The sequence below is a fragment of the Prinia subflava genome, chromosome 19 (assembly GCF_021018805.1).
Source record: "Prinia subflava isolate CZ2003 ecotype Zambia chromosome 19, Cam_Psub_1.2, whole genome shotgun sequence".
In the NCBI taxonomy this organism is placed as follows: domain Eukaryota; kingdom Metazoa; phylum Chordata; class Aves; order Passeriformes; family Cisticolidae; genus Prinia; species Prinia subflava.
Window position 1 is genome coordinate 2,771,064 of NC_086265.1, and position 27,492 is coordinate 2,798,555.

At 44.4% G+C, this 27,492-nt stretch overlaps 1 protein-coding gene across 4 annotated transcripts in view; it reads right to left on the reverse strand.

Moving 5' to 3' along the window:
• Nucleotides 1–27,492, reverse strand: part of KDM2B (lysine demethylase 2B) — a 104,001-nt gene that overhangs the window by 50,275 nt on the left and 26,234 nt on the right. For 3 of the 4 annotated variants that reach the window (XM_063415514.1, XM_063415513.1, XM_063415515.1), the window contains exons 7-10: nt 20,133–20,226; nt 19,082–19,235; nt 8,336–8,451; nt 2,197–2,323 (exon numbers count right to left, since the gene is read on the reverse strand). In XM_063415514.1, the coding sequence (XP_063271584.1) occupies nt 2,197–2,323; nt 8,336–8,451; nt 19,082–19,235; nt 20,133–20,226 (491 nt within the window). Of the gene's footprint in view, nt 1–2,196; nt 2,324–8,335; nt 8,452–19,081; nt 19,236–20,132; nt 20,227–23,624; nt 24,881–27,492 lie in introns of those variants that run through there. The other variant, XM_063415516.1, reaches the window with a different exon arrangement.

Sequence of the window (27,492 nt, forward strand, 5' to 3'; positions counted from 1 at the left end):
GAAATTCTTTGTCAAGGGATACTCCCTCACGGGAAATCAAGAAATTGCTTGCAGATAGAGAACTCCCTAAGGAAGAGACAATTTAAGGACCTTTGCAGCTCTGAAGAAAAGCTTAAAAACAAAGAGGTAGGGTTTGGAACACCGTATCTTTAGGATATCTCATCCCTCAGCAAGTGAGCAATACCAAGATACAGACTCCCCAGAACAAACCAGTTTAACTCAAAGATTACAGTTCACAGAGATTTAAGTCAAGAGGCTGCACACAGACCAGTTAAAAGCAAAGCAAAGCAAGTACTTGAAACAGTATTACTCAGACAGAACAAAGCAATGCAGCTTTGTAAAGGTAAATAATGTACCTTTACATCTTTGAATCTGGCGCATGCCAAAGAGGAAGATCCAGCAGTATAGCAGACCTGGTCTTTAAACCACAACTCCCACTAAAATAATTAGTTTAAGGTTAAGTTTCTGCCAAGAAATAAAAACAAAACCCCAAGTTTCTGACAAAACTAAATTATACATCTCTCCCTGCCACCAACTGAAACCACCACAGGTCACAAGACCCTGACCAAGTCACCACCAAACCCTTTTCCCACTAGCCAGGCTTCTTTTCCTGAAGCCTTTGCAGCTGGCACTCTTTGGTCATGCAGAACAGTCCTGTTCCCTCTAGACAGTGGACATCAATAGTCCCCAGTGAGCTTTTTTATGACTGAAATATCTCCCAGCTAACTGGACTGAGGCACATTTTGTGGGGATCACCAAACCTTTATCAGTAATGATGGAGCTGGGCTGGAATTCACACTGGTGATTTAGCTGGAAAAGGTCCCATCTCAATCTCCTGAACCATCCACTCTCCACATCTAATTTGTTCTGAAATTACACATTGCTGGCCTGGCACCCCACCCTGCCTGCAGGACCAGCCTCTTTCCATGCCAGTGGTTTAGACAACAGGAGATGGTTCCTTATTTTCCAAACAATGCAGTTATCAGTTTCTGAAGAGCTGATCTAAAGGACTGATTCATCTTTTCCTCCTCTAGGATGATCTTATGAGAAAAAATTCCTCTGGACACAGAATTTCTGCATAACTAACCTTTCTGACCAGGGTCTCAGAGCCAAAATGGGAAGCACCCAAATTCCCAGTGACCCCAGGAATTCCCCCTGGCCTATCTACACAGACTATTGGCTCCCTTAAATTATTCTTGGTCAGTAAAACTCACTGGAGAGTGACACCTGCTTGTAACTTCCTCAACCCCTTCTACTAAGCATTGTGCTTGTAGGTGAACATTTCCCTCCTCTGTCCAGAGCCTGGGGCAGGGCCACCCGTGCCAGGTTCACTCCAAGTGGCCTCAGGGAGCAGGAGGCACAGAAATACTTTAGTCCTCCTCCACACTTTACACGTATCAGTTAAGATTTAGCTGGTGCTTGTGCTATTTTCAGCTATTTTGTGCTTAAAAGCAGAGGGAACATGGCCCAACACCTTGTTCCATCAAAAGGAAAAAGATGGCAGTTCAGCACAGCAACAATTGAACTGTCACACACTGAAGCAAAGCTCACACCCGTGCCAAGGCAGTGCCTCAGGCACATCTGTCTGTCTCTCCTCTGGTCCATTTTCAGCTCTTGTTGTAAAGGTTTCTTTGACCTCCCTGTCCTTGGGTTACAGATCATAGAGATTTGTGTAGGTGTTTTCTTGGGTTTGTTTTTCTGCAGAACCAGAACTCAGTCACCAGAGAATTACAGGAGAATTTAAGGGAAAGAGAAGAGAAAGAGGGAAGGTTTAGGGATGACAATGTGTTCTGTAGAGGAGCAGGTCTAGAAAAGGACAAAATACCCAACCCACCAGAGCACATCTGCAATACCCACATTTCTGGCTACTGTGCTGAACATGGCAGTAAATCCTCAGCTGTTTGGCAGATCATCCCAATACAAACATTACTGAAACCACGGAACAAACACATCCAAAAATTATTTTTCTGGCATCCACCTGCTATGGGAATGTTTAATAAATATACTTTGAAGTAGGTTGGTACTTCATGGAAACACTTAAGAGTCAAAAATCTTCCCCACCCCAAAATAAAGAAACAGTTCATCAGAATTTCTCCAGTTCTGCAGAGTTTATAATCTGCTTTGCAGAAACCAAAGCAGCAGCTAGCCTGAGGTCTCAGCATCAGTTGTGAATGTGCACTCAAAGGATTCACTCACCAATTAACATTGATTCTTTCTGGTACTCTTTGCTGAGGTGGCAGCGCTGGGTCACACAGGACACGTATCTCTCCAGAACATACCAGCACATTTCATAGTAGAAAGGATAGCGGAACTTGGCGTGCACCTGGAAGCAAAATCAACACTGTCAGCCCAGGGGAAGGGAGAGAAGTTTGCAGCACAAGGGGCAGTCATCATTGCCATCGTGTTATCAGAGCACAAACAGTGTGAGGAGGGGGAGGGGAGAGGGTGGGAGCAGGGAGCTGAATGCCTCCAGCATACGGAATGAGGAGCCAGCCTGCCTGCCACGACAGCATCATTTCTTGGTTCACTAATTTGTATCCTCTTGGGGTGCTGGGAGAGGAGAGGGTTTGTGTTCTTGTGAAATCAAGAAACTGATGGATGGCCCCTACAGAATTATTTACCTGCTGTATAAACATAGGGTGGTCACATACAGATGTTAGTCACTAAAACTTAAAATAAAGGCGTGGGTTTTCATCTCCTAAACACTATCACAGGATTTTTATCAAAATGGCAACATTACCTAAAATGAGTGAAGCAGGAAATTAATCTTTTTCATTTCTGGTTGTCTCAGCAATTTGACTAAAGAAGTGAACACACAAATTCTCGATAACTACACATTAAAGTGAAAATCCTTTATGTGGTTTACCTTTTGGTAACAAGTTAGCTTTTGCCACAAACAGAGTAAGAGCAGAAGAGCAGGATTTTGACAAAAGATCCTGTCAAGCTGTGTACTTTTTCTTATATCTCAGACCTGTTGTTCTCACACAAAAAGCTGAATTCTCCAACACTAGCTATTTGTGAGACTATTTCAGATACAAAAGAAAACAAAGAGGGTTTCCTTCCTTTCCAACATAGTTTTCTATCTGTAGAAGGTCACTGTACCACAGAAGGATCTGGGAAGCTTCTAAAACGCAGGAAGATAAGTGTATTTGTTGTGATTTGTTAAAAATGAATGCCATGCACCTTGCATGCACTTGTACTTACACCTCTTTCTCCTGGTGGCACAGAAATCTGCATTTTACAGGCTCACATGCATACACTGCACTGGGATTACAGGAGCTGCTTTAAAACATTCTCTGCATATTCACTGCTCCCTAAGCCCAGGGGTGGGCACCCCCCTTTAGTGAAAAGCTGGACTGCACCAGAAAGGAGCAGGAAAAAACCCAAAACATCACCCACCACAGATCAGCCCAAAGTCTAAAGAGAACCACGAACCCAGCACCTGCACTCTCAGACTCAGCTCTGCAAGGCAGGCACTGCCCTAACACCTGCAAGGTGATCCAAGCATCCAGAGCAGATCAGTGACTTACTGGAAACCCAGATTTGAAAACTGTCCCCAAGGTGGACAGCCAAAGAACTTGCCTCTGTTCCCAGGGCACAGGAAATGCAAACACCCTTAGCAGTAAAACAAAATGTAACAAAGGGAAAATATACTGTATTGTCACACTAGATGTGTCACAGTGTAGGATTAAATACTCCATGGCAATTCGCAGAAGTTAAAACCCCTTAAATTCAACACAAATACTGCTGGCAAAACTGCTTGTTGCTACAGGTCATGCATCCAGCACTGCTGCACCTTTCCAAATGTTTCCCTGTGTGATTTGTTACAAAGCACACATACCAAAAAAGGAGGGAAAAAAGAAAAGGGAAAGAAAACCAACCAGCCAAACAACAACCCCCTAAATTGAGAACATTTAACCCCAGGGCCTTTTTGCATTGAAGAGAATTTTTCCTTTAGTTTAGTTATTTGTCTTAGAGAAGAGATCAAGTCACTTATGACTATTAGGGAACACAGGGGAAATTATCCATGCTAAAATATATGCTAATAAAGGAACTCAAATTTTTCCAAGAGAGCACTGCAGGAAACAAAATTTGCAAAGAATTGACTTACAAACAGGAAGCCGCCTTCCACCCCTCAGCCTTCAAAAGGTTTTCAGCCACATGCCTGGGAATATTAAAGACATCATTGCTCAACATTTGTTGACAGATTCTGAGCTTCACCAAATTTAGTTGTTACCAATGTTAATTCAATGTGAAAGACAAGGCAGTAATGCATGCAGTGCTCCCATTATGTATATCAATCTTTAATATTCAATTTGAGTTCCTAATTGCCTCGCTATCAATGTTCCAACCCACAGCAAATCCCTCCATGCCTCTGTAATCCACTGTTTGCCCAAGAAGGCTTTGCTTTTACAAACCTTCAGAAGGAAGAGCTCTCTCTACCATCTGTAGACAGAGAGAATGTGCAGAGATCTACAGGGCCTTCTGCCAGTAAAGAGACTCAAACAGTGCTTTAAAAACTTTTAAAGTTGCCTTATGGAAAAGTAGAGAGGAATATGCTCGTTATGATATCCCTGAACATTTATTAATTATAACGGATGTGAACTGCATTATGTTCATGTCCATACTCTTTCCATTGTACACTTACAAATGAACTCTTATGGGCAGGGGAGGAGGAATAAGAGAAAGAAGGAAAAAAATTAAAAATGTTCTGTGATGAGTTCGAAGTGTAATATCGGATACAGACACTGCCAGAGGACTGAATTCCCCACCAGCAGGGAAATACACTGGATCATCTAATAGGCATTTCCAGCTCTAACTTCTGTGATTAATAATTTACAATCCACTGAAAAAAAATATTAATTATTCCTGTAGAGCAAGAAAAAATCCTCTCTGGAATATGATCCATTTCTTCAGTTCGAAGTGAAATTATTTTAGAGATTTACATACCCCTCCAAAAACAAAGCAAAAACCCTGAGCAAGTAAGACACACCTTTTCCTGAAAAAAGTCATAATCTCTTCAACAATGCCCATTAAAATCATTACAAACTCCACTTGTGTTTAATCAATCTAATCACAACATTGAAAAGCAATTTATGATTATTTACAAAATAATTAATCTAGCCACTTAATATGTTGTTACATTCCAGAAAACCAAGTGAGCAGCAAACACCATCATCTGTGAGTGACCACCTTACGTATATATTCACAGAGCCCTTGCTCCCACCATGTTCCAATATTTAAGGCAGTTAAATTTGGATGAACTGGGGGCTAAGGTAATTTTTCCCTTTCAGTACTAGAGAGCTGTATCACCCCTATGGCAAATGATGAATCCCTGCAAGGCATCCTGCTCTGCAGCTCCTCAAGCTGGGCTTGCACAGAGCTAAACAGCTTGGCCTGTTTGACTGGCTGTTAATTGGCCTCCAGGAAAGCCAGGCTGCAAAATGAGAGTCTCTACAAACTGTAAGGCTGGAGAATATTTGTTTACCTCAATAGCACATTAGGAGCTGTTTCCAACAATAGACATGTTTTTTATTACTCCTTAAAACTATTTTTAAATGGCTACAACCCTCTTAAAAAGTCTCCCAGGGGTATGAGGAATTAAGCTAGAATAAGCATGACAAGTATATAAACTAGGCAATTTTATCAGGCTGTAAATCAGCATTACCATTTCAACCCTGTATTTATTCTTGTCTGAGCTAAGACAATAACAACTGCACCTAGCATAAAAATGACTTTGAATATCAGCAATCAAAGATGATTAAACATTACACAGCAGGTTTAAACACAGTGAAACCTCCATAAAATTGCTCTGTGCAAAATGAAGAGGGGAAGCACACCTGTATTACACTTTGATTTGAGTGTGGCAAATTACTTTGTCAATCACATCATGTAATTTACTTCTGTGCCATACACAATGGAAAGATCAATACTGATGAGAAACTCATTTGCAGTATGCTCACACTGGCAAATTTGGGTGAACTACACTGTACTGAGTCTGCCAGACCAGCCAGTGCATGAATGGAATTATTTCAACAAAGAAATGAAAAAAATTTGATTGACAAAGCAAATAATGTAGTACACACCAGAATCCTGTTTTGAAACAATTTCCCCTTCAAGACTCCTGCATGATATTTTCAGTTTGCTGGGAGGGGGAGAGTGTTATTATTTCTAAATCACAGTATTGATTTTCCTGCCTTTTATCAAACTTTTGTACGTCTTAGCTGCACAGCTTCTATTTTGTTTCTGTCCAGAAATTCTTGCTATTCTTCAGCTGTTCACACAGCTCTGATTTTATACATCTGCCCACGAGCACAAGTTTGAGAGCACAGGTACAGCCTGTGCGTAACACATTGCCAGCACACAGCAACATCCAAGTGCTGAAATTGCCTCTGTGAAGTCGTGGATATTCTGGGCTGTTTGGCTTTCATTGGTCTTTTTTAAAGCACTCCAGTATTTTTGCAAGGAAAACGATGAACAACTACACAGACTTCGAAGAAAATTTAAACAAAAAGTGACAAGAACAAAGGTTTGATTTGGGATTTCCCAGTGTTACAATATCTCTTTCCCAATTAATGGTGACAAGACATTTTTCAAGATGCAGATACCCAATTCCCAGAACCTCCTCACAGGATCAGGGTGCCAGTAGATTTTAAAAGTCATTTCAGTGGAACTGGCTGGTTAGTTCCTAGAAGTTACCAAAATATTTGACTCTTATAAGGAGTTTTGCCTGCTGGCATAAAAAGCTTAGAAAATCAAAGCTGCACCCAGCTTCCCAAGGAGAAGGGCCTGACATGAAGCACAACTGGGCAGCTACAACCCAAGGTGTGTGATCTTGGGTAGCTCAAGTCCTGTGTGAAACAAGATGTCAGTTTGTATACAACTTGAGGAAAAAAAGAGCATTTCCTGCCCATCTTCCCCAAAGATTTCAATGGAAATAACTCATTTCTGGATTGACCCTCCCTCTCAGTCTCCCCTTCTCCATTCTCCATGTGAGCTGCCTGTGCAAACATCCTTCCTATTCAAAGCCAGCCTGAATCCACTCTGGTCTCTACCTCTACTTCTGCTCTCTGCCACACTCCTCTGTTCTAATTCCCCCTAAATTTCAGCTTTTGTCTTCATCTCTCTTCCCCTAAGAATTCATTTTTCTGCTTCTCCTCATTAAAGTCCTCCAGGAAACCCACTGCTCTCACCACTGCTGTGCAATGTGAAGATCACCAGGCCTTGTACCTGCTGGGAAGCCAGGGGGGCTGGGGGAGGACACCTCACTCCCACTGAGTCAGAGATGTACTCCAAAACAATTTGTATTTGCTTCAGGCCTATGCACTCACTGCAAAGAAAGCAGTTTGGGGTAAGAGCCAACCTGGAGCAAGATTTGTGCCCCCTTGTAGGGGTGAACAACAGTGAACTGCACTGATTTCCACAACACACCATTTTTAGACTTTTTAGTGAAGAAAAATAGCAACTTCCAATGGCCATTTTGCCAGCCCAAATCTCCATTAACACCAGAGCTGGCACCTGTGTCAGTGGTTTGTCAGCACTGGCTCACAGTGAGGCCTCCAGAATAGTCCCCACCAGGATTGCACATCCCTCTGGTCCATTTTCATATCAGAATGCCACAGGTTATTTAACAGCCTGCTGAAACAGAGTCACTTCCTTCAGATCCTGCTGCTTTTTGAAACTCAAAGGATAGGAGTAGGTGCCCTGTTTATTAACCAAGGGTAAAATTGTCACTCTCAACAAGGAGGTGGCACAGTCCCCTCGCCCAGCCTTTCCCTCAGGCAGGTCCTACAGCCAGAGGAACATCAGAACATTCAGATCAACGTCCCACCCCAGACTCTCTGTTCCATGAAATCCTTGCACGGTATCAAGTCACTGCAGTGGCTGCCAATTACAGGAGATGTCATTTCATACCCAATTTCTGCACAGCTTTGTCAGTTCAGCTGTGGGCAGCAGAACCAGCCCAGTGCCATCAATTCTGCAGGATCAGGCATCCACCCCAGGAGTGCACAGAGGGTGAGAAGCAGAGGGTTACCAGAATTACTGGTACCAAGGTCTGTAAAGTGCAACATGATTTTGTGCAAAAGGAAAGGTGTTCTGTGAAAGTTTAACAGGCAGACAAAAGACACAGAAGGGACACATCTGTGGGAAGCACATGAGTAAATCCCACTAAAAATAACCAACATTTGAAAGTCTCATTACTTCATGTTTACCTCTTGTTTCAACGACTCTGACACGGAGATCCCGTCAGTTGTTATTTGTCAGAAAGGAGGGATTATGACAGATCACAGTCACAAAGAAGTGCTCAGTTAAAAAGAGAATCGAGTATCCTTACCCTTGTTCTGTCCTCAATTTCATAGATGCGAAGCTGCATGGGAACATTAAAGCTATGCAGGATATTTCCACCAAACACCAGAGAATCTACTGGAGTATAAACCGCGTGTATCCACCCTAGAGAGGGAAAGCAAAGAACTGAGAATGCCTCGTGCCACGGAGCATTACAGAGCAATTTATAATCACATTTTAACCACCCCCTGAATCCCACTGTGCTGGGGATGAGAGGTTAGAGCAGTGAAAGGTTAAATGGGATGCTCACAGCCACACTTCAGGACTAGTCACAGCAGAAGGGCACCTTGTGACGTGCAGTCTTACAACCCTCTGTAAATCAGTTCTTCTATTTATTCACCCAACACTTGCAGTGTTTACTGAGCACACGCAAGTTTGTGACTCAACCACGTCCATGACTAACAAGTAAATTCAGTCTGTTCCATACACTTGGCTCTCAGGCTGGCACCTCCAGCATGGCTGCAAACCATGTCAGCAGTGGTGGGGGGCCAAGGGTTGTGGAACTGGACTGAGGCACATCAAACTTCCTCCACACCAGCACCAGAACACACCTTCAGACGTAAAAGATTTCAAATTATTACCAGCCCTTCACCAGAGGTGAAAGTTTCATCACCTACAATCAGTTTCCTGAAGTAACTGAGAAAGCCTCAAGTTAAGGGATTTAACATTTCCAGTACTGGAGCTGATGAGACTGTTCTGACCCAATCCTGCAAGGGACTGAATTAATTTCACAGGCTCCAAAGAATCTTCTATCACAACGAAAATCCAGGCACAGCCATTCAGGCAGCCACACACCAGCTCTTCTGCCTCTGCATTGTTTGCTTGGTCTGTCAGGAGCTGAAGCTCTGGCTATGCAAGACTGTAGCCTCTGATCTCTGCAGTGAAAAAGGAATTGATCCTGCTAATGATCTGGGACCCACAGAGACCTGACACTTTTTTTCCTCTTCTTTTTTAATGAAAAGCATTACAATTTATAAACCAGCAGACAGCAAAGCAACATGGGGGGCAGTCAATTTTCTCCTGACTGTGCAGTACTTTCCATTAAAGCTGTGGCAGCTTTCCCTCACTTCCACATCAGTGAGGGAGCGGGAAAATGCCATTCAGCCCAGAGGGTTTTCCAGCCAGCAGCCACAAAAGTGCTCCTCCACAATAATTTTTCAACCATAAATGCCTGCAAAGCTCTGTCTGGGAAGTCCTTGAGCCACAGCAGATGGCAGGACTGGGGCTTTCATTTAAGGGCATGTTGGTAGGAGAGTGATAGGAAGGAAAAGAAAGCAGCACCAGAATTTTGTCCATGGAAACACAAGCCCACCACTCTGGATACATTTTTCTGAATTTCTGAGGTAAAGGCTGGAAGGGACCTCTGGAGGTCCAACCCTCATGACCACCCAGTGCCAGCTGCCAGAACTGTGTCCAGAGGGCTCCTCAGTATCTCCTGAGATGAAGATTCCACAGCCCCTTTGGGCAACTTGTTCCAGGTTTCAGTCAATTCACAGCTCTGACTCCACACACTGAATGTGATGCATATAAAACCAGCGAGTGGCTTATGGCTCTGTGAGCTCTTGGAATTATTCCATCTTCCTTCTCTGGTCAGTATAATTTCAGTTACAGTGATCCAGCCTGTTTGTTACTTCCAAATCAAGAACAATCAACTAGAGAGGAATTGTTTTTTTTCATGTAAGGGTAGGGTGGCAGCTACACACATCAACACTATAAATACTTCACAGCTGAAGTTGTTCAGCACCTCACACAAAATACATCAGTCTGTACCAAGAGCAAACTACTAGAAAAATAAATGATCCTCATCCTAGTCTTTGGGAAGGAAAACAAATCCAAGGTCAAGGAAGTTGGGGCCATTGCTTCCACTGGGTAAACAAAGATTTCTGTGGTTGGGGGAAAGGATGGAAACCCCGTGCTGAGGCAAATCTGGGTCCCCAAAGCCAACTCATTGGCTGGGTGCTGAAACACAGGGTTGGTTTGCATGACAATTCACCTTAATTGTCAGGTTTAGAGATGAATAAACTGAAACTTGAAAAAGTGAAATTACTTTCATGGCCCCACAAGACAGCTCAGAACCAGGCAGTTACCAGCAGAACACTGAGGAGTCCTCAGCACCACTTCTCACAGCAGATCTCTCAGCACAGGTGACAATGTCCAACCTTAGAGGAACTGTTATTTTAATGAAATGATCAACGTAATTCAAAATACAATTTGTTATCAAATATTTACGATTTAATTAAAAGGAGTAACTGAGCTGATTCTTGTCCTATTTGGAAGGTTAAAAGGAGGTATCTCTTCATTTAATAATCAATGAAATTAAATCCCATCAATGCAGTTGTTCTCTGAGTGGGTGCTTCCACTGAAACCACACAGTAGCCTTCTCCTACAAGTTGTATTTCCTCAGTGAACATTTCACACCGGAGTGCAGCTGGTTTCATTGTTTCCTGGTCTTTGGGTCTCTCATCACAACCTCCCTGGCTTCTCAACTCTACCCCCATGAGATGCCAAGGGTTTTGTGTTAATAACTGCTAGACTTTTTTGATAGTAGTCCCAATATTCTTGGGAGAAATGTGGAAGGATCTATCACTGGCTTGAGCCAATGCTCCAACAAAAAGTGTTCCAGACATGGCAAACCCTCAACAGAAAGAATAATGAACACAGATATAGTTTCAAACATCTATTCTTGCAGAGCTGGTACAGTGCAAACTGAAAATCTTCTGTAAAGTATCTGCAACAACCTCTGGTTCTGTGGAGAAGGTTTTTAATTCCCTGCTTGCATTTATAATCCAGAACTAAACACTTACAAGCAATTAGTACCTTCAGCTCCCAGCTGCTGAATTAACTGAACACAAGGTCCTTCAAGATGCAAGTATTTCTAATAACAAGACTGAAAATATTGCTGTTAACGACACAGTTGTCAGTAGCAAACCCCTTTAATAACACAGCACTAAAATCCATCAGGATTGGGAAAACAGAAGTAAATGAGAGAACAAGCAACAAAGTCATCTCCTATAAAGTCCTGGGAAGTCAAGTCCCTACCCCTGCCAAGGCAGGGATGATTTGCAGGCACAGCTCTGGTACAGGTACAGATGATGCCTGTGGGTACTGGGCACACAGCTCAGTCCTGGGGAATCCCACATTTCCTGCAGTTCCTGTGCTCCCACAGGCAGCATCCAGCTCAGCCCCTCTGCAGGACCTGTCAGAGGAGTCACCTGAATATAAAATAGATTTTGGCCACTCAGCTGTGCAGCATTTCAGTCACACTGCTTCCCAAAATAGCTTCCACTTGCCTGAGGAACGTACGTGCATAATTGAAACTGCAGAGACACGAGCACCAAGAGGTGGATTCCAGGGACACAGGACAGAACGGGCAAGGTTAGACAAAAAAGATGGGAAAACTGACAAGGTACAAAATCCCAGCAATATTGGCACAGATGTTACAGAGGAAAAAAACCCAACAGGAAAATCTCTTGTTCTAATATTAACCAGGCTGTGTATGGAGAAAAACTGGAGGTCAGCACCACAAAAGTAGAAGTAGGAGGAAAGAGAGATGAGCAGAAAACAGGAAACATTTTCCATCAGGGAAATGTATTGTGGAAATGAGCTCTGAGAAAAGAGAAGCTTGGATGGCACATTCAATCCATTCCCACAGCTTAGCTACAGCACGACTCAGAAATAAACTGAGGAGGATGAATGTTCATTGTGACCATTTGCAAACAAAAACACCCATCTTGTCAGCTCCCCCAGTTACCACCGCTTTTAAAGGGGAAGATAAACCTCCAGAACAGGAGGTGCTGCACTTATGGTTATGACAAAAGGACAGCCAAGGTATTTGCTTTAAAGCCATCCACCACACCCCTGCCTCACCTTCACCTGTGCTGTTGCATTTTGCTGGATGAATTGAAGGTCTGTTGACATTTTAGATCATGTCACCTGTGCTGAACAGCCTGTCATGTCTGTTCCTGTGTGTCTGAGTCCAGCTCTCACAGCACAAATTTACCACACAGCCTCCAATACCGACACCTCTGGAGTGAGTCCATCAGTTCTGTCCTCAGTGACTGCTCTGTGCTGCTCACACAAACCCTGCTGCTGCTGCTGTGTTTCATGGCTTCGTGTGAGACAGAGATAATATCTCACCTCTTGGTAATTGTCTCAAAAACAGAGAAAAATGCCAGAATTTATTTTTATCCTTAATGCTAAAAAAAGCACTGGAATATTAACAGAACAACTGGAATAAGGACTGAAAAAGTCAAAGGCCAGCGGAACAAGAAATGGTTAACTTTTGTCTGAAAGCCACAAACAGAAGCACCTGCTAAATATTACCTCAAGCTACAATTAAACCCTACAGATGAGAGGAGGACAGTGACTGCTTTGAGGACCAGTCAGGAACCAGGAAGGTTCTTCCCCATGGGGAACCATTTCCCCAGCAGCCTGTGAAGGTGGAAGCAGCCCGGCTCCAGGGCAGCTGCTGGCACTGCCCAGTCCTGCCCAGGACAGACCCAGGCACGGGGGATGAATGGATCTGGAGCACAGACACTGCACAGTCACTGCTCAAGCCTCAATAAGACCATCCACTTCTGGTTTTCCTGAAGTTGATGGTTTTTATTTCAGCTCCTGGCAATCAATAAGTGCTTTTTCCTTCCCAAAACAATCCTAGTGTATGAAGCCAAGCCAACACTGAGCAGGAATTCTATTCAGGAGACTCAGAAATGCTCTCAGCTGATTTACAGTTATGAATTATCCCATCACCCCTAAGATACACTTGAATATTTAGATGTTATCATCTCTAGTAAATCAAGAAGGTAAAATTAACAGTAACAAACTTTTTTCTGAACAGTTAAAAGAAAGATATGATCTCATTATCTTTCGAATTTTATAAAACAAGTATTATTAAACATTGCAAACTTGTTAGAAGATTTCAGTGGGCTGCAAATTCCTACTCAAGGATGCAATCATCCATCTGACAATAATGAAAAAGAATATTAACTTATAAAGCTATGGGGCAAACAGCCTAAAAGCTCCAAGCCAAAACCATGGTGAATCTGTTTCCATTAGTAACTGAACTGATATTTTGCCTTGTGATACAGAAGTCGCCACACATTTCCCTGCAATTCTACAGCAACTTGGGGTGGAAAAGATGAAATATGTATGTCTCAAAGAAAAAGTGACTAAAGAGATAACCTGAGAGTGGGCACTGCCGGCAAATCTCAAAAGAAGAATCACTGCGTCTTGGTGCCCACAACCAAATCGATCAAGGAAAGATCATGTTTACATTTTGAAAGTTAAAAATTCACTAATTCTGCCCCAGTACTACAAGTAATACAGCAACTCTCAATCTTAAACTGTTTTTAAGAATGAGGCAGAGCCCGGCATTAGGTACAGAACCAAAAACCCAACATCATTCTGTCACCTTCCATCTGGAGGCAGACACGCTAAAAGCCTCTGCTCTTTGATGCTCTCCACCAATCTTCTTCATGTGGTCCCTGAGGTTCCAAGCACAGAGATTCCATTAATGTCAGTGGAAGCTCACAGAATGGGAAAAACTAAACAGCAACCAAAAATAGCCAGGCAGCTCTGCAGCCCTAGCACAACACCCTGCAAAAAATGTACCAGCCAGATTTTAATAGCCTGCCATTCTCCCTGCTGCAAGGGCTATGTGCCACCTTCTGGCCCCATCACACAATAATCCATCAAACTCTCACTGGCACAGCAGAGGTGACCTAGGACCACATACTGCTAATAGGCAAAATCCCACTGACAACCACTGTGACAGCATCTGAAACACTTTGAATCCCTGCAAATAGCTGCCTGCAGTCCACACAGAACATCTCTTTCTGTCCACTCTCTTTCCCAAAAACATTCATCTGAGAAAGGTCATTATTTCTGCATTTGACTGGAGACAAAACCTCTGGAGCACTCTCAGGTTACCACAATAATTAAGAGAGACTTTAACAGCACGTTTCCATGCCAAAGGCCCTGAAGTGCAGCACAGAGAACGTAAGAAAAATAAAGTAAAACAAACAGCTTACTCCTCAGTGGAACCCTGCCAGCTCCCAGGTGAAACACAACTGTTATAAAATTGCATGCAGCAACACGAGAAGTTTGAAGAAGAACCAGAAAGGAACCTCATCCAGTTGACTGCAGGTTACCCTGTCTGGATTTTGATTGAAGGAATGTTGAGTAAATCAGCACTACAGAAGTTTTCTGTCATATCTAAAGGCAGCCCAACATCTCACCTCTTCCATGGACTGACATTAAAGCTACAGATTTGAAAAGCCCACAGTAAGATCAGAAGACCCAACCCAAGCCCACAGCATGAGCCCACTGCCTCTGAGCAGTGACAGAGGCTCAGGAAAAGGCTGTGAGAGAGGGGATGATAGAGCAACCCCTGGCAGCATCAGCCATCTCCTCCCAAAGGAACCAAAACCAGGGTGTTCACAAATTTTCTGAGACCAATCACACTGCAAACCCTGGAATCAACCTGTATCCACCACAAGTGTGGCAGTGACCTTGGAGGTCAGCAAAGTTGGTCTTCAAAAAAAGAAGAAAATCCAAGTTTATTCATATTCTGGCAGACAGCACCAGTGACAATCCAGAACTGGCTGGAGTTCACCTTTTCAAGACACTGACTGCTCTCTGACTTCACAACATTAACAGGCAAAAACACTGCAAGACACATTTTCTACAAGATACTACAAGCTGGCTGCTTTTGTATGCACCAATTTTACATGTGCAAACTCCCTTGAATTTGAAGTGTCTGCACCAGTCATATATACACATGCATGAAAGGAAAGGACATTTTTTGAAAGAGAGGCCTGCCAAGAAACTCAGAGAAAAGCAAACAAGCTTAAAATATTTCAAATTATGGCAAAAATCTTGCTTGTGAACCCAACAGGCAGGAGGAGAAAGACAATATCCATGTCAGAGGTCCATCACTCACAATCAAAATTACACATTCAGCAAGACTAAGACTTAAAAGCGTAAGTGGATTGAAAGAAAGATTATTTTTTGTGTATGCTTAGTTTTGAGCTTGGGTTTAGGTGATGGTGATGTTTAGGAGAACATGAGAGGAACTAATGTGGTGTCCAGAGACCAAGAGAGAGGGAAATCAATGAATGCACCACTTGAGAAAACAAGTGCAAGGAGAGAAGTGAAAGACAATTTACAGAGAATAAAGACTGGAGTGGAGGGTGAAGGGCAAGAAAAGGAGAGAGAAAGGTTCCAGTGAAGTTATGCAGTGATGTAAAAGCAGAAAATACTAATAAAGGGAGAAGCACTGATGATAAAAAAACCAAGAAACCAGCATTAACTTAGTGAGCAGTATTTCAAAAAGGCTGTAGAGGAGCAGTCACGATGTAACAGAGCAATTGGCCTGTAAAGCCAAAAACACATGTCCACAGAAATCCTGGGCTGTAGAAATGTGAGGGATTCTGCCCAAACACTGAGTCTGTGTGTCCCAGCACAGTGGTGGGAGATACCTCAATTACTACTCCCTAACACCACCACAACAGACCCCAAAGCCTTCACACATCCCTCCTGAACAGTCAGCACATGGGGCAGAAGGAAACTACAGCAAAAATAGTACTGGACAAGCTCTAAGTTTGACTGTGACTGGTAAAATTTTGTCGTTTCCCTACTGAGACAATAACTGAGCACTGAAATGAGGCTTTTTCTCTTATCATCACAGTTTCCACACTTTATAAGGATTTCCCTTTTATTTGGCACGTGAGTCAGATAGGCAGCATCTCCTGTCCACTATCCCAGAGTAAGATGTGTTACCTTGACCAGATTTCATCTGTGGTGAATCTTTATCACATGAAAACTTTACATATTAAACTCTGTCTGTGGTAACGTACACAGTATAAACAACCTAGGGCTGCAGCACTTTTCCTGTATAAGGAAAAGTTTGCTCCCATTCTAGGAAAACAACAGTTCGATTTTTATAGAAAAGAAATTAAAAATCATTCCCTGACACTGGTAGCAGTTATGGCCTCCTTCCCTCTTGAACCTTGAGCTGGTCTAACATCATGAATCTAATCTGACCATAAACCTCAGAATGGCACAATGTGTGTATTTCTCAATCAACAATTACCCTGACACCAGTTACATTAATGGAAAAGGCCATGTTCCTACTTGATTTTATCACTTTACCACAGGCTTTATCATCCAGGTTATCGTCCTTGACTCAGCAGTGGGAATCAGTAAAGTGAGAGATGAGAATTTGTAGCGGTGCCTGGCTCGTGTGGAGCAGCCCTACGGGGCCCCAGGGTACAGCTGGGCTCCTAAAGAGAATCCCTCAGAATCCCAGCTTACTCTCCCCCTCCCCATAGTTAGGAGGAACTCCTAAAATGCTGAAAAATGCACCTTGGCCCATAACAACTCACTGTGCTGACAATTTTGGGCTCAATTCCTCCGCGATACCACAGCTGGGATCGCGCTCTCGGTGCTCTGCAGGGTTACAAACACCAGTGGAAATCTACTGGTTTAAACTTAATCCTGAAAGGATGATGGCAGTGATGGAGAGGGAAATGCCCTGAGGCCCTGGTGAGCATTGTAATTATGCCTTCCCTAAGAATGATCCCATTCTTGTCCAAGTGGTTTGTACTTTCGGGGATTTGCTGGATCTACTGCTGATCCCAGATTCTCAGACAAACCTTCCATTTCCCAGCAGTCTGTGATTTCACTCCCCCACTTGTCTTCTTAGAGTCTTCTCTACCTCCTTCACCCTCACAGTGCTATGGTATAACAGCATTTCTAGGATTATTCCCAAAAATTGGTTGAGAGCAGGATATTTTATGGGAAAGTCCCTTGCTGAAATGTTCCCCGTTCACAGCTGAGCACTAATTCCTCTGCACTTTCTGTGACCAAACCTGTAATTAGAAGGTATTTCCTCATGGATGAGCTGAGGCTGCTCAAGGGTTTATCAGGCTCAATTGAAACTACAGGACACGCTGGTTTTACAGACACCCATAAACAGAATCTAAACACTAAGAACACTTCTAAAGCACATAAAAACCACTTTCAAACATTAACTAACATGATATGTGCACAAACCAGAGCAAAGAGGTCACAGGAATTGACCTGTTTTACACAGCTGTGCTCAATTCACTGACCTGGAACAGCCCTTAATTAGGCATTTCCATACTCTTAAAACAAAGGCAGAAATAATGCCCTTTCACACAAATAAGAGATTTGCAAATAAGTTTTCCAAACAAAATACAGCAGAGCAAAAACCCTTGAATGTATGAGGTGCTTACAGAGAAATTATTCATAAATGCCTTTCAAATCTGGCATGGAGCCTAAAATGTCTGAGGTATTGGCATTTCTGTACTTGGGGCTTTCCTAAGAAAACAGAAACTACAGTCAAAAACCCATTTGGAATCACTTTGTGGCAGCCACCATGTTACAGCTGTGTCCTCTCCAAGCTCCCACAACCTGCAGTGTTCCAGCTGCTGAACATGACTGAAGTGACACACAGAAACTCTGACTTGTAGGAGGCTTTTCACAGGAGGATGGAGACAAATAGAGGATGCAGTAATGGGATCTAAGCAAACAGCACAGCCACACTCAAATGCCCAGTTCAAACAGTAATGGCACATCCTGACCTGTTTCAAGGCAAGATCTAATTCCTTTAACAGATTAACTCCTCCACCATCAAAGTCATCTTGCCTGTCATCTCCCAGGTTGATTTTTACCAAATACTTACAAATGTGCACATCTGTGGCCTTCAGCTGATCCTAACAACACTCCCCAGATGAGACGAACATTGTCCCTGTCTCTGCATGGCCTGCCTTCTCTCTGTCTCTGGGGTTAAAAAAATAATAATCCTATCTCCACAGAGTAATTAGTTCCAGAGCTAATTAATTAATTAATTAATAATTAACAGCCTGCCCTTCTGTCTTGTAAAAAGTCTACATATTTATTTCCCTGGTAAGATCCAATAGACAGCAATGTGTTAAGTTATTACAAACAAACTTAGGGTCCCATAATAGTCACGAAAGCAAAGTCTGATATCATCTTAAATGAGGGCTGTTACACATTCCACCATCCTTAATCCAATTTAGGCAGGAGCAGAAAGGACTGAAGCATCAGCCTTCAAAGCAACAACTATTTGGTGGCTTTGCAAGATGAGCCTGGATCATGCAACACAGCTACTGAGGTGGGCAGCAGTGTAAAACTGAGTGTGGCTGGGCTGCTGGAAGATGTCCAGATTCAGCACCATTTCCATTAGCAGAAACTCTGAAGAGTTATAACAATGAAGCTGTTTCCCCAAGAAACAACCTGAGGGAGCACAGCACTTGCTCTCCCATGGACTGGAATTTCCACCAGGGAATCAAGACAAATCTGGTTACAGATAGAGGCAAAGAAGCAAGGTACTGAACTGCAGGTGAAACCTGCCAGGAGAGATCACAAAAAGAGAAAACTGTCTTTCCCAGAAAGCCAACAGCAGCAGTCAGTACAGCTCTGATGACAACTGGTGAACTGACAGCTCCAGAGGCCCAACTCCCCTCCCTTTCTCCCAGTACACACACGTGATCACTGCACACACTTCCTCACAGTGTATTTTCCATCAGTCTTAATTTCTGGAAAATGAAACGCATTTAGTCCCTGGCCCTTCTTCTGCCACAGCAAATAAAGAGGTCGGTATGGGGTTTAGGTGTGAAGAATTGTTTTACAGAGAACTGTTAGTAACACACAATCCCAGGCATTCCAGAAGGTTAGTTAACAGGGATACCTGAAGGAATGAAGAACGTGTAGCCTTGTTTCAGCTCAATTCTTTGGCACCGTTCCACCCTGTCTCCCAGGAAGATATCACTTTGTTTTCCTGAGAGAACCCATTCTTCGTAAAGTTCTAGATTCTGCAGAGTAGGTGGAATCAGCCAGAAGATCTAAAAACAAAATGAAGATTTAATTATTACCAAGAGTCAACAAAAAGAAACAGCTGAGAGACTCCACCAAGGCTACCATGTGTTAGACAAATGAGCTGCTTTCTGCATGAAACCCTTGTTTTCCAGGTGCTGTACACAGAGGCACACACAGACAGCAGCAGCAATTAGCCCACGTGCTGGAAGTGGCTGGGTAACTGTCACTTGTCATCTCTCTTCCAGAAATATCTTACTCAGAGCTGCCTGTGGTTTACCTGCAGCTCAGAACAGTGTGTTGGTACAGCAGAGCTGTGCTGAGCTACAGAAGGGAACAGGATCTGTACCATGGAATGACTTCAGTTCCCACCATACACTGTCCACACTACAACTGGGAAAAACATCCTGAACCAGGAAAGATCTCAATACAGCTGTACATGCTATTTTAAGCTATACATGTGTATACATGTGTATTTTAAGGCTTCTGTATCCTTCAGTGTTTCAGTTCTGGCTTATTGTGCTGTACACACCAAAGGAATCTCTAAAAGGAGCAGAAGCTTTAGCTCCAGGAGGTTTGTGAGGGCACTCTGACCCAGCAAGGGTACACACACAGCCACATCTCACTGCAAGACACTTCTGGACCACACAGCAACAGCGAGCCTGAAGCACCACCACCAGCAAACAACACGTTTGGTATTCCAAATAAATCACTTGTTTGTTTCATAATGGTGAGTGGTGTCCTTCTAGTTCAGTAAACTCTGTGTGTATCAGCAAAGCTGCTGAAACTGTCTGATCACTGGCTGATCCCCTCAAGGAAAAAAAAAAAAAAAAAGGAGAGAAAGAAAAACAAAAAGGAAAATAACCCCTCCCCTCTCCAAGAGGCACAGAGAAATAAAACCAAATATCAAAAAAAGGTTCACCTACCTTCCCCCCACGGAAAACGTGATACCACACTGAAGTGCCACCAAAATCAATATGAAAATCAGTGAAGCATCCTTTCACACTCATCAAACAGTACCTGCAAGCAGAGTGAAGGACAAAAATGAATCAGTCTGAAACAGTATTTTTCACATCTTAATTTGCAGAGGTTAACTGCCTGTGCAATGCTGCTTCCACCAATTAAGTTTCTGCATTTACAGTACAGGAATTTGTCTCATGAAGGCAATGAGGTTTCTGCTGAAAACTGTGTATCTCCATGTCTGAGTTTGCTGTTCATACAAGAGGAATTAAAGCTTTCAGAGTTAGGGAATAAAAAAACATTAAAAGTTAGGCTGTTCAGAAATATTTCTTATGCCACTGCCTGTCCCTGGGGTGATTTGTTTAATGCTCTCCTTCCTCGTTTCAGAGACACAACCTTCACCAAAAGTTGTACACAAATTGCTTCAAAGTTTTGAAAAATCTAATTTGCTTATAAATCCTCCTGAATGTTCTTTACCTACTTGCCACTCATGCCATTTTTGCTAGGATTAGGGGACAGAAACCTCATTTGGCAAACTAACTCCTTTTTGTTCACATTTCTAGGCATTCTGCATCAAAATACATAAAGGACCCAGCTGGCAGCCACGCTAAGTATCAAAGCCACTATTTTTTACGCCGTCTTGATACAGGATTTGAGCAGTTTAAAGTCTGCATTGCTGGAAAAGACACAAGAGCTGTGGTCTGGCTGCAGGAATCTCCAGCCTGCAGCCACCATCTGTAACTAATGGCCGAATCACAGCCGCCCTCCTCACTGTAGGCACCTTTGCAAACGCAGGAAACACACACCACTTAACCCACTAACCTCTTTTCCTTGTTCCGGTCTCCGTTTCATGGCTTTTTTATTTTGGTTTTTTTTTAGGGGGGGTGGGTGGTTTGGTTTGGTTTTTAAGGGGAGTTATGGAAACGCTACCGGAAGGGGATTTGTTAAAAAAAAAAATAAAAAAAGGAAAGGAAAGGAGAGGGGAAAAAAAAAAAAAAAAGGTTTGATTTAAGTGTGTCTTTTCCTGCTCACATTCAGGTAGGAGAAGCTCAGCAGTATGCAGCCGGCGTGCAGAAGTCCCTGTAGATGATAGGCTGGGAAGGACCTTACCATGTGTCTGCAGAAGGCTGGCAAATCACAGCCACTCTGGGTCCATAAGAGCCGCTGCCTAGCAACCACATCCCGAGCCGGAGTTGACAGAATGATACGCAATGCTGTCATGAAGACAGTCAATTTGTGGGCTTCAAAAAAGGTCCTGCGCCTTCATCTCACAATTAAAACCTCTCCTTGTGCAATTACACGTCTCTCCTCTTGCCCACTCTGGAATTTTTTTAATTTTTTTTTTAATCCTTCAGAAGCAGGAAGAAGCTTTTGCTGCCCCTGGGGTATTTCAGATGCTTCAAAAATCACAGCTAGCCAAGAAGCTGTCTACACTCTCAATATGCTCCATTTCAAAATATGAGTCCTTCCCTCCCAAACACTTTTTTTTTTTTAATTTCTCCTTTTATGTTTTCTCTACCAAGATGTTGTTGATTACAAGTCAGATAGAATTTAAAAACAATAAAAGAAGCCCAGAAAGGAAGTTGCCTTTCTTCCAGCCAAACTGCAAAAAGTCACAGATTGAATAATTATTGCTCATTAGGAAAAAAAAAAAATCAGCATGGAAATTCTCAGCTTGTAAGCAGTGCTGAGTATTAGAGGTTCATGTTGTTTTAAAGTAAAAATTGAAATCCTTATGGAGTCAATTATTTTCAGTTTCCAAAAGGCCAGATATGAAATACATCACACTAACAACAAAAATTTTCTAGACAGTGCTAGCCAGCAACAATCACCCACGGAATTAAGATATTCTGAAGAGCAAACATGGCCTGGGCATTAGCTGGTTTTAGCTATTCCTCAGTAGTCAATAATCTAAACATGAAGCAGTCAAACTGTTTATGTTTTGAGAAGAAATAACAGGATTGAATCCTGTCAAATGAAAGCACTTAATATTTAATGAAAGCACTTAATATTTAGTTTTGTGAGAAAACACCAAAGCAGGTATAACTGTGAACACGCAACTCTTTCTTTTCCTTGTTTTTTCTCCATTTTCCCCTCTGTTTCCTTGAAACTCCTCTAAACACAATTTCCACTCCAGTAAAGGTGGTTTTAGTGAAAGAGTCACATGGCGATTAATAAAAACCTGCAAAGCATTTGGAAAATAAACTGTTTTTCTTTCCATCCACAAACAAGCCATGCCTTAATTTATGCTCTTAATCTCCCGGGCCTGCTTTTGTCCAAGCCCAACAGCTCCCGGCCGGCCGAGGAGCCTGCGGGAGGATCTTCCGCCATCCAGCTCTCTCGCCGATTGCCAGAGTCTGGCACAATGCCTTTGCATTGACCTCTGCAGCTTCCTCTTCCAATGTACACCGCAGTCACATGGGCCCAGCACACTCCATGCCACTGCTAAGCTCAGGCACCGCTCGGCTCCAGCCTCGGCCAGCGGCTTCTCAGCACCAGCAGCTGCTAATTCGGGGAACTGCTCAACTTTTCAGGGTTTTCCATAACAACAGAGGGAAAAAAAAAAAGGGAAAAGAGGAGAGAAAAAAAAAAAAAAGCCATAACACAGCATCCATGTTGAAAGAAATGTAGGAACTACATCCCCCGGTGTGCTGTGGAAACAGCCAGGCCAGGCAGGTACAGTGGTTACAGAACACAATCCCACGTCAGACCTGAGCAGAGTTACACCCTGAAAACACAAGCGACGCAAAAGATGCCCCAAGCTGAGCATTTTCACAACTGCTACCACATCCAGCCCCTGCACACTCCACTTTATCTCCCTGCACAGCTTCAGTCAGGGTTTTAAAACACGCAGCTGCTTATAATCTGTTTGGGGGGAGCTTCCCTTCCTGATTGAAGAGTTTGGTTTGTGTTCTCCACAAGCCTGAAATTTGGCCAGTTAATATATTGTTATTTTGGAGGAAGGATTTGTGATGTGGAGAAAATGAGAACTTCCCCCTCCAACCCCCTACCCCCGCCCCCCCCCCCCAAAAAAAAATTTAAAAAAACAAACCACAAACCCAAACAAACATCTGGGGAAATCTGTTAGAGAAATGATGCGAAGAAATATGGAGTAACCTGCAAACTCACGAGGAAGAACAAACACAGAGATTTAAAAAAAAAAAAAAAAAAAAAGAGGGAGATGATACAAATGAAGCTAAACCACTAAGCAAACACAGCGAGCTGGGAACACAGGCACAACACAGACACCGCTCCATAAACCAGCGCAGAGCCCACACTCCCAGGCAAACCCACAATGCACTCGCCACGCATCGCTACAAACCCGCAAGCAAACAGAGAAACAAAGACAGCGAGAGCCGCGCCGGGATGCGAAGGCAGCGCCGGGCAGGGCGGGCAGCGGCGGCGTTCATGCACATGGGCCCGGGAGACGCGAGCGGACGCACGGGCAGCAGCATTACCCTGAGCTCAGCTCCTTCTCTCCCGCAATAGGCACCGCGCACCATACGGCTCTATTCCCTCTGGCATTGCGAGGGCTCCCCTGCCACTGAGCTCAGCCCATAAACCACTCCCAAACCCCAGCAGAGGCTTCTGTTTTTTGTTCGGGCCAATGAGAAAAGTATAGCTCGCTCTTCCTTCCTCCCAGGAGCAGCGCCGGCTGGTTGAAATCCCTGAGCCTGAAACCGAATACCACAGACCCATGAGCCAACTGCAAGTGGCAGCGCGGGGAGAGGCGCGGGCCTCGCTGCCCATCCCCGGGCGGGAGCGCCGCTCCGGGTGCCGGGGGAGAGCGGCCCCGGCAGCATCCCGGCGCCGCGGGGGCCCTTCTGCCGGGCCTGCCGGCGGGGCTGCCAAGAGGCTGCACGAACAAAGGCTACCTCGGGGCGCCTCGGCCCGCACCGACAGCGCTCCCACACTGGGGCCCTTGCAACTGGAAGCCACGAATTGCGCCGCAAGACAAAAGAAACCTTTGTCACCCGGGAGGCACCGGCCCGGCTGCCGCCCCCACCCTCGCCTCGCCGGGCAGGACCGGCCCTGCCGCTGCGGGGAGAGCCCGGCTGCCCCGCGGGATGAACCCCAGCATCTCCTCACGGAGGGCTCCGGCTTCCCTAGGGGTGAGCCCTGGCTGCTCCTGCGGGGGTGAACCCGGCTTTCCTCAGGGATGAGCTCGGCTCCCCCGTTAGGGATGGCGAACCCCGGCTCCCTGCGCTCGGCAGGGCCCCGGAGCACCGGGCCAGCCCTGCCCGGGAAAGGCTGCTCAGAACCGGCCGGAGCGGGCCCTGTGCCCTGCCGGGACCAACCTTGGCCCCGTCCCCCTCCTGGGGAGCGGTACCGAGCGCTCCCAGCCCGAGGGGACAAACCAAATCGTCACACACCGTGGTCACCACACCCCGCGCACTTCAAACGCACATGAAAGAAAGGCCCGGCTCCTGCCCCGAGGGGGTTACGGTCCGAGTCGGTCACACACAGAAACAACACCCGAGATAAGAGAAGCCACTTTTCTGCCAAGCACCGGAGAGTTTGTGAAGTGCCTGCGAATCACACTCTCAGACCACACTGGCACCAAAGTAAGCGACAACACTTCCCTCGTCGCAGCCCTGCCCGGCCCCGGTGGAACACGAAGGGTGGGCTCACATCTCACACCCCAGCGCGGAGAGCGGGGATGCACAGGGAGCCCTGCTTGTGCTTCCAGATTTTGGCACCCAACAGCACAAGAGCATAGGAACCTCTGAACTTTAAGAACGAAGAGGCCTGCTTTCCTGCTTGCTTTCTTTTTTGAACCAGGCTCACTGCGAGCCAGGCCTGTCTGCCCCGGGAACAGCAGTTTGGTGTCTGTGAGAGAACAACTCCTTTCTTCATCCTGTGACAAATCTGTTCAACTCCAGGGCTGAGCTGAAAACTCAAACCACCACAAACTGTTGTAAACACGGGTGGTTGGTTGAGTTACAGTGTGATGCTCCAAGTCCTCCAAGTTCTATCCAAAGCAGTACTTGAGACTCATGCACTGATCTGAAGACATCAAATTTTATTTACTTTGCTGGCTTGGAAAGTCTTAATGAGAGCTCACACTTACTGGTCTAATTTTTTTTTTTTTTTTTACTGAATTGTACTTATAGAGGTTTTGTATCCAAAGCAATCCTCAAATGGCAGACAAAGTGCAGACAAGTCTCTCACATGCATAAACCAGTGCCAGGTTGCCTTATGGGACCTGCGAGCTCCCTCGATTCCTTGTCTCCAGAGGCACCCTCAGCTTCTAATTAGACCACAGCTCAGCAGAGCATTTTAGCATCTGTTTAAATCCATCCCTACTTAGTAAAGGAATGAATAGAAAGGGATGGATGGCTGAACAACAGCCGGGGAGAGGGAGAATGGGGCTGAGGACGTGCGAACAGAGCAGCATTCTTTTGTGAACAGGTAGATGTTTCACACAACATACCCCATCCTTAACTGAAGGCCAGCATCCTGATAGAGACCTATTCCAGCAGTGCCTAGGTACTTCGAGTAATAGGAAGAATTTTGAAGGTAAAAAGGATGTTGCAGTGACTAAAGCTTTCATTTTCATTAGTTCCACAGCACAAACATGAGCAAGTTCTGAGAAATTTCTGTTAGTGTTTCATGTCCTGAACAGTATCTGTTTATTGCCACTGCATTGCAAATAATCTTGCAAGGCTACAAACACAAAACCTAATAAAGAGGACAATAATTTCAGCAGGGCTATCTCTTTTGATAAATGAAAAATCAAATTACGACTTTTTTTTTTTGACTCAGCTATATCCAGATTGCTTCACTTCTGGATGAATTTAAACAGAAAAACAAATCTGAGCTTGTTTTGAGCTACCTGAAAATGGCCATGGTGATATAACAAGCTTCTGCCCATAAAAGCTGATGTTAAAATATCACTGCCTTTTTCTTCTGGCTGTTGGTTACACAGCATCTTCCCACTCCCATCCAGGATCCCACACCTGCAGAACTTTTCTCAGGAACTTGCACCCTGGGATGTGAAACATAAACTATTGCCCCACTTAATTCAGCCCTCTAAGGCTCCTGTAAGCAGCCATTTACCTACAGACAGAAAAATAACTTCATTACCCAGAGTTTTTTTCAGAAGTTAATGGTGCAAGTCCAAGTGAGGCAGGGTGGTCTCGAGGCGCGCGGGCTCCTGGTAACCGAGGCAGCAGATGGAGCGTTCTCTAACTTCACTCCCAGCACGGAACTCGGCGTGCAGGAGCCAAGACAGACATTTGTGTCTGGTAATGCCATCTGTGTCTGCGAGGCTGCAGCGCTCTCGCTGGAGTGCTTTTTGTTTGTAGGGAACACGTTAATGGTGGGGATGGCATACTGCAAAGTCTCGGAATTATGGGAATGCTCAGAACAAGAATGGAATGAATCGATCCCATTTCTGAGCAGCAACAGTCATTAAGAAAGCATATGAATATGGATGATTCACATAAAAGAATGGGCAGTGTGAAGCAAGTGATAACACTGACTTGTGTCTCCACAACTGAACATGATCTCCTTAATAAGGGCTCAAACCCTCGGGGTGCTCACAGCAATAGCTGGGACCACAATCTCTACAGGAAAGGGTCAAGCTGAATTCCCAAAGATGGAGAAAGCCAATCTCTTGAGGAGTTCATCTTTAATCCAGATGAGTTCATGGAAGAGCAATCTCTGAGAGTCACTGAGCACACAGAAACCACCTCTACCTCAGGACAGCCCCTGCCTGGACTGAGACAGTCCAAGTTCAGAAGATCATTTGTAGGAGCAGCATCATTTGATGCTCACACCGTTCTTCCACTCCTGCCAGGGCATCAGTGCCAGCACACAACAGCAGACAGGTTACTGGGAGCCACAGATCTTCATCCTGAGCTGGTACAGCTTCCCTTGTGCTCACAGACTGTCACTGTTTGTTACTGGTTTTATCTTTGTGGATTCTTCAGACGGATGAGGGGTTTGTGCCAACAGTGCTGTAAATCATCCTCCTCTAGTCTTTCCGTGAGATGACACTCAGTAGCAACATCCTCATCACTCCAGCTGCATCACCCTCGCCTTTTAACACTCACGCCTGGTAACTCCTTTTCCCAACATCAAACTCTATTGTCACATTTCAAGTGTTCACAGTCTTTCAGTGTTTAGCTTCCCTGTACCTATCACATCTACTAGTTTATCAAGCTGTCACTCTCCACCTTCCCTTTGCCAGTGACAGCAACCTCCACGGCTCCGTGTCTGCTTCTTCATCAGGCATCTCCTGCCTTTCTACCAGACCACCTTCCACAAATGGGAAAAACTCCGTGTCAGAATCTGTTGAATTGGTACGTCTCTAAAATCCCT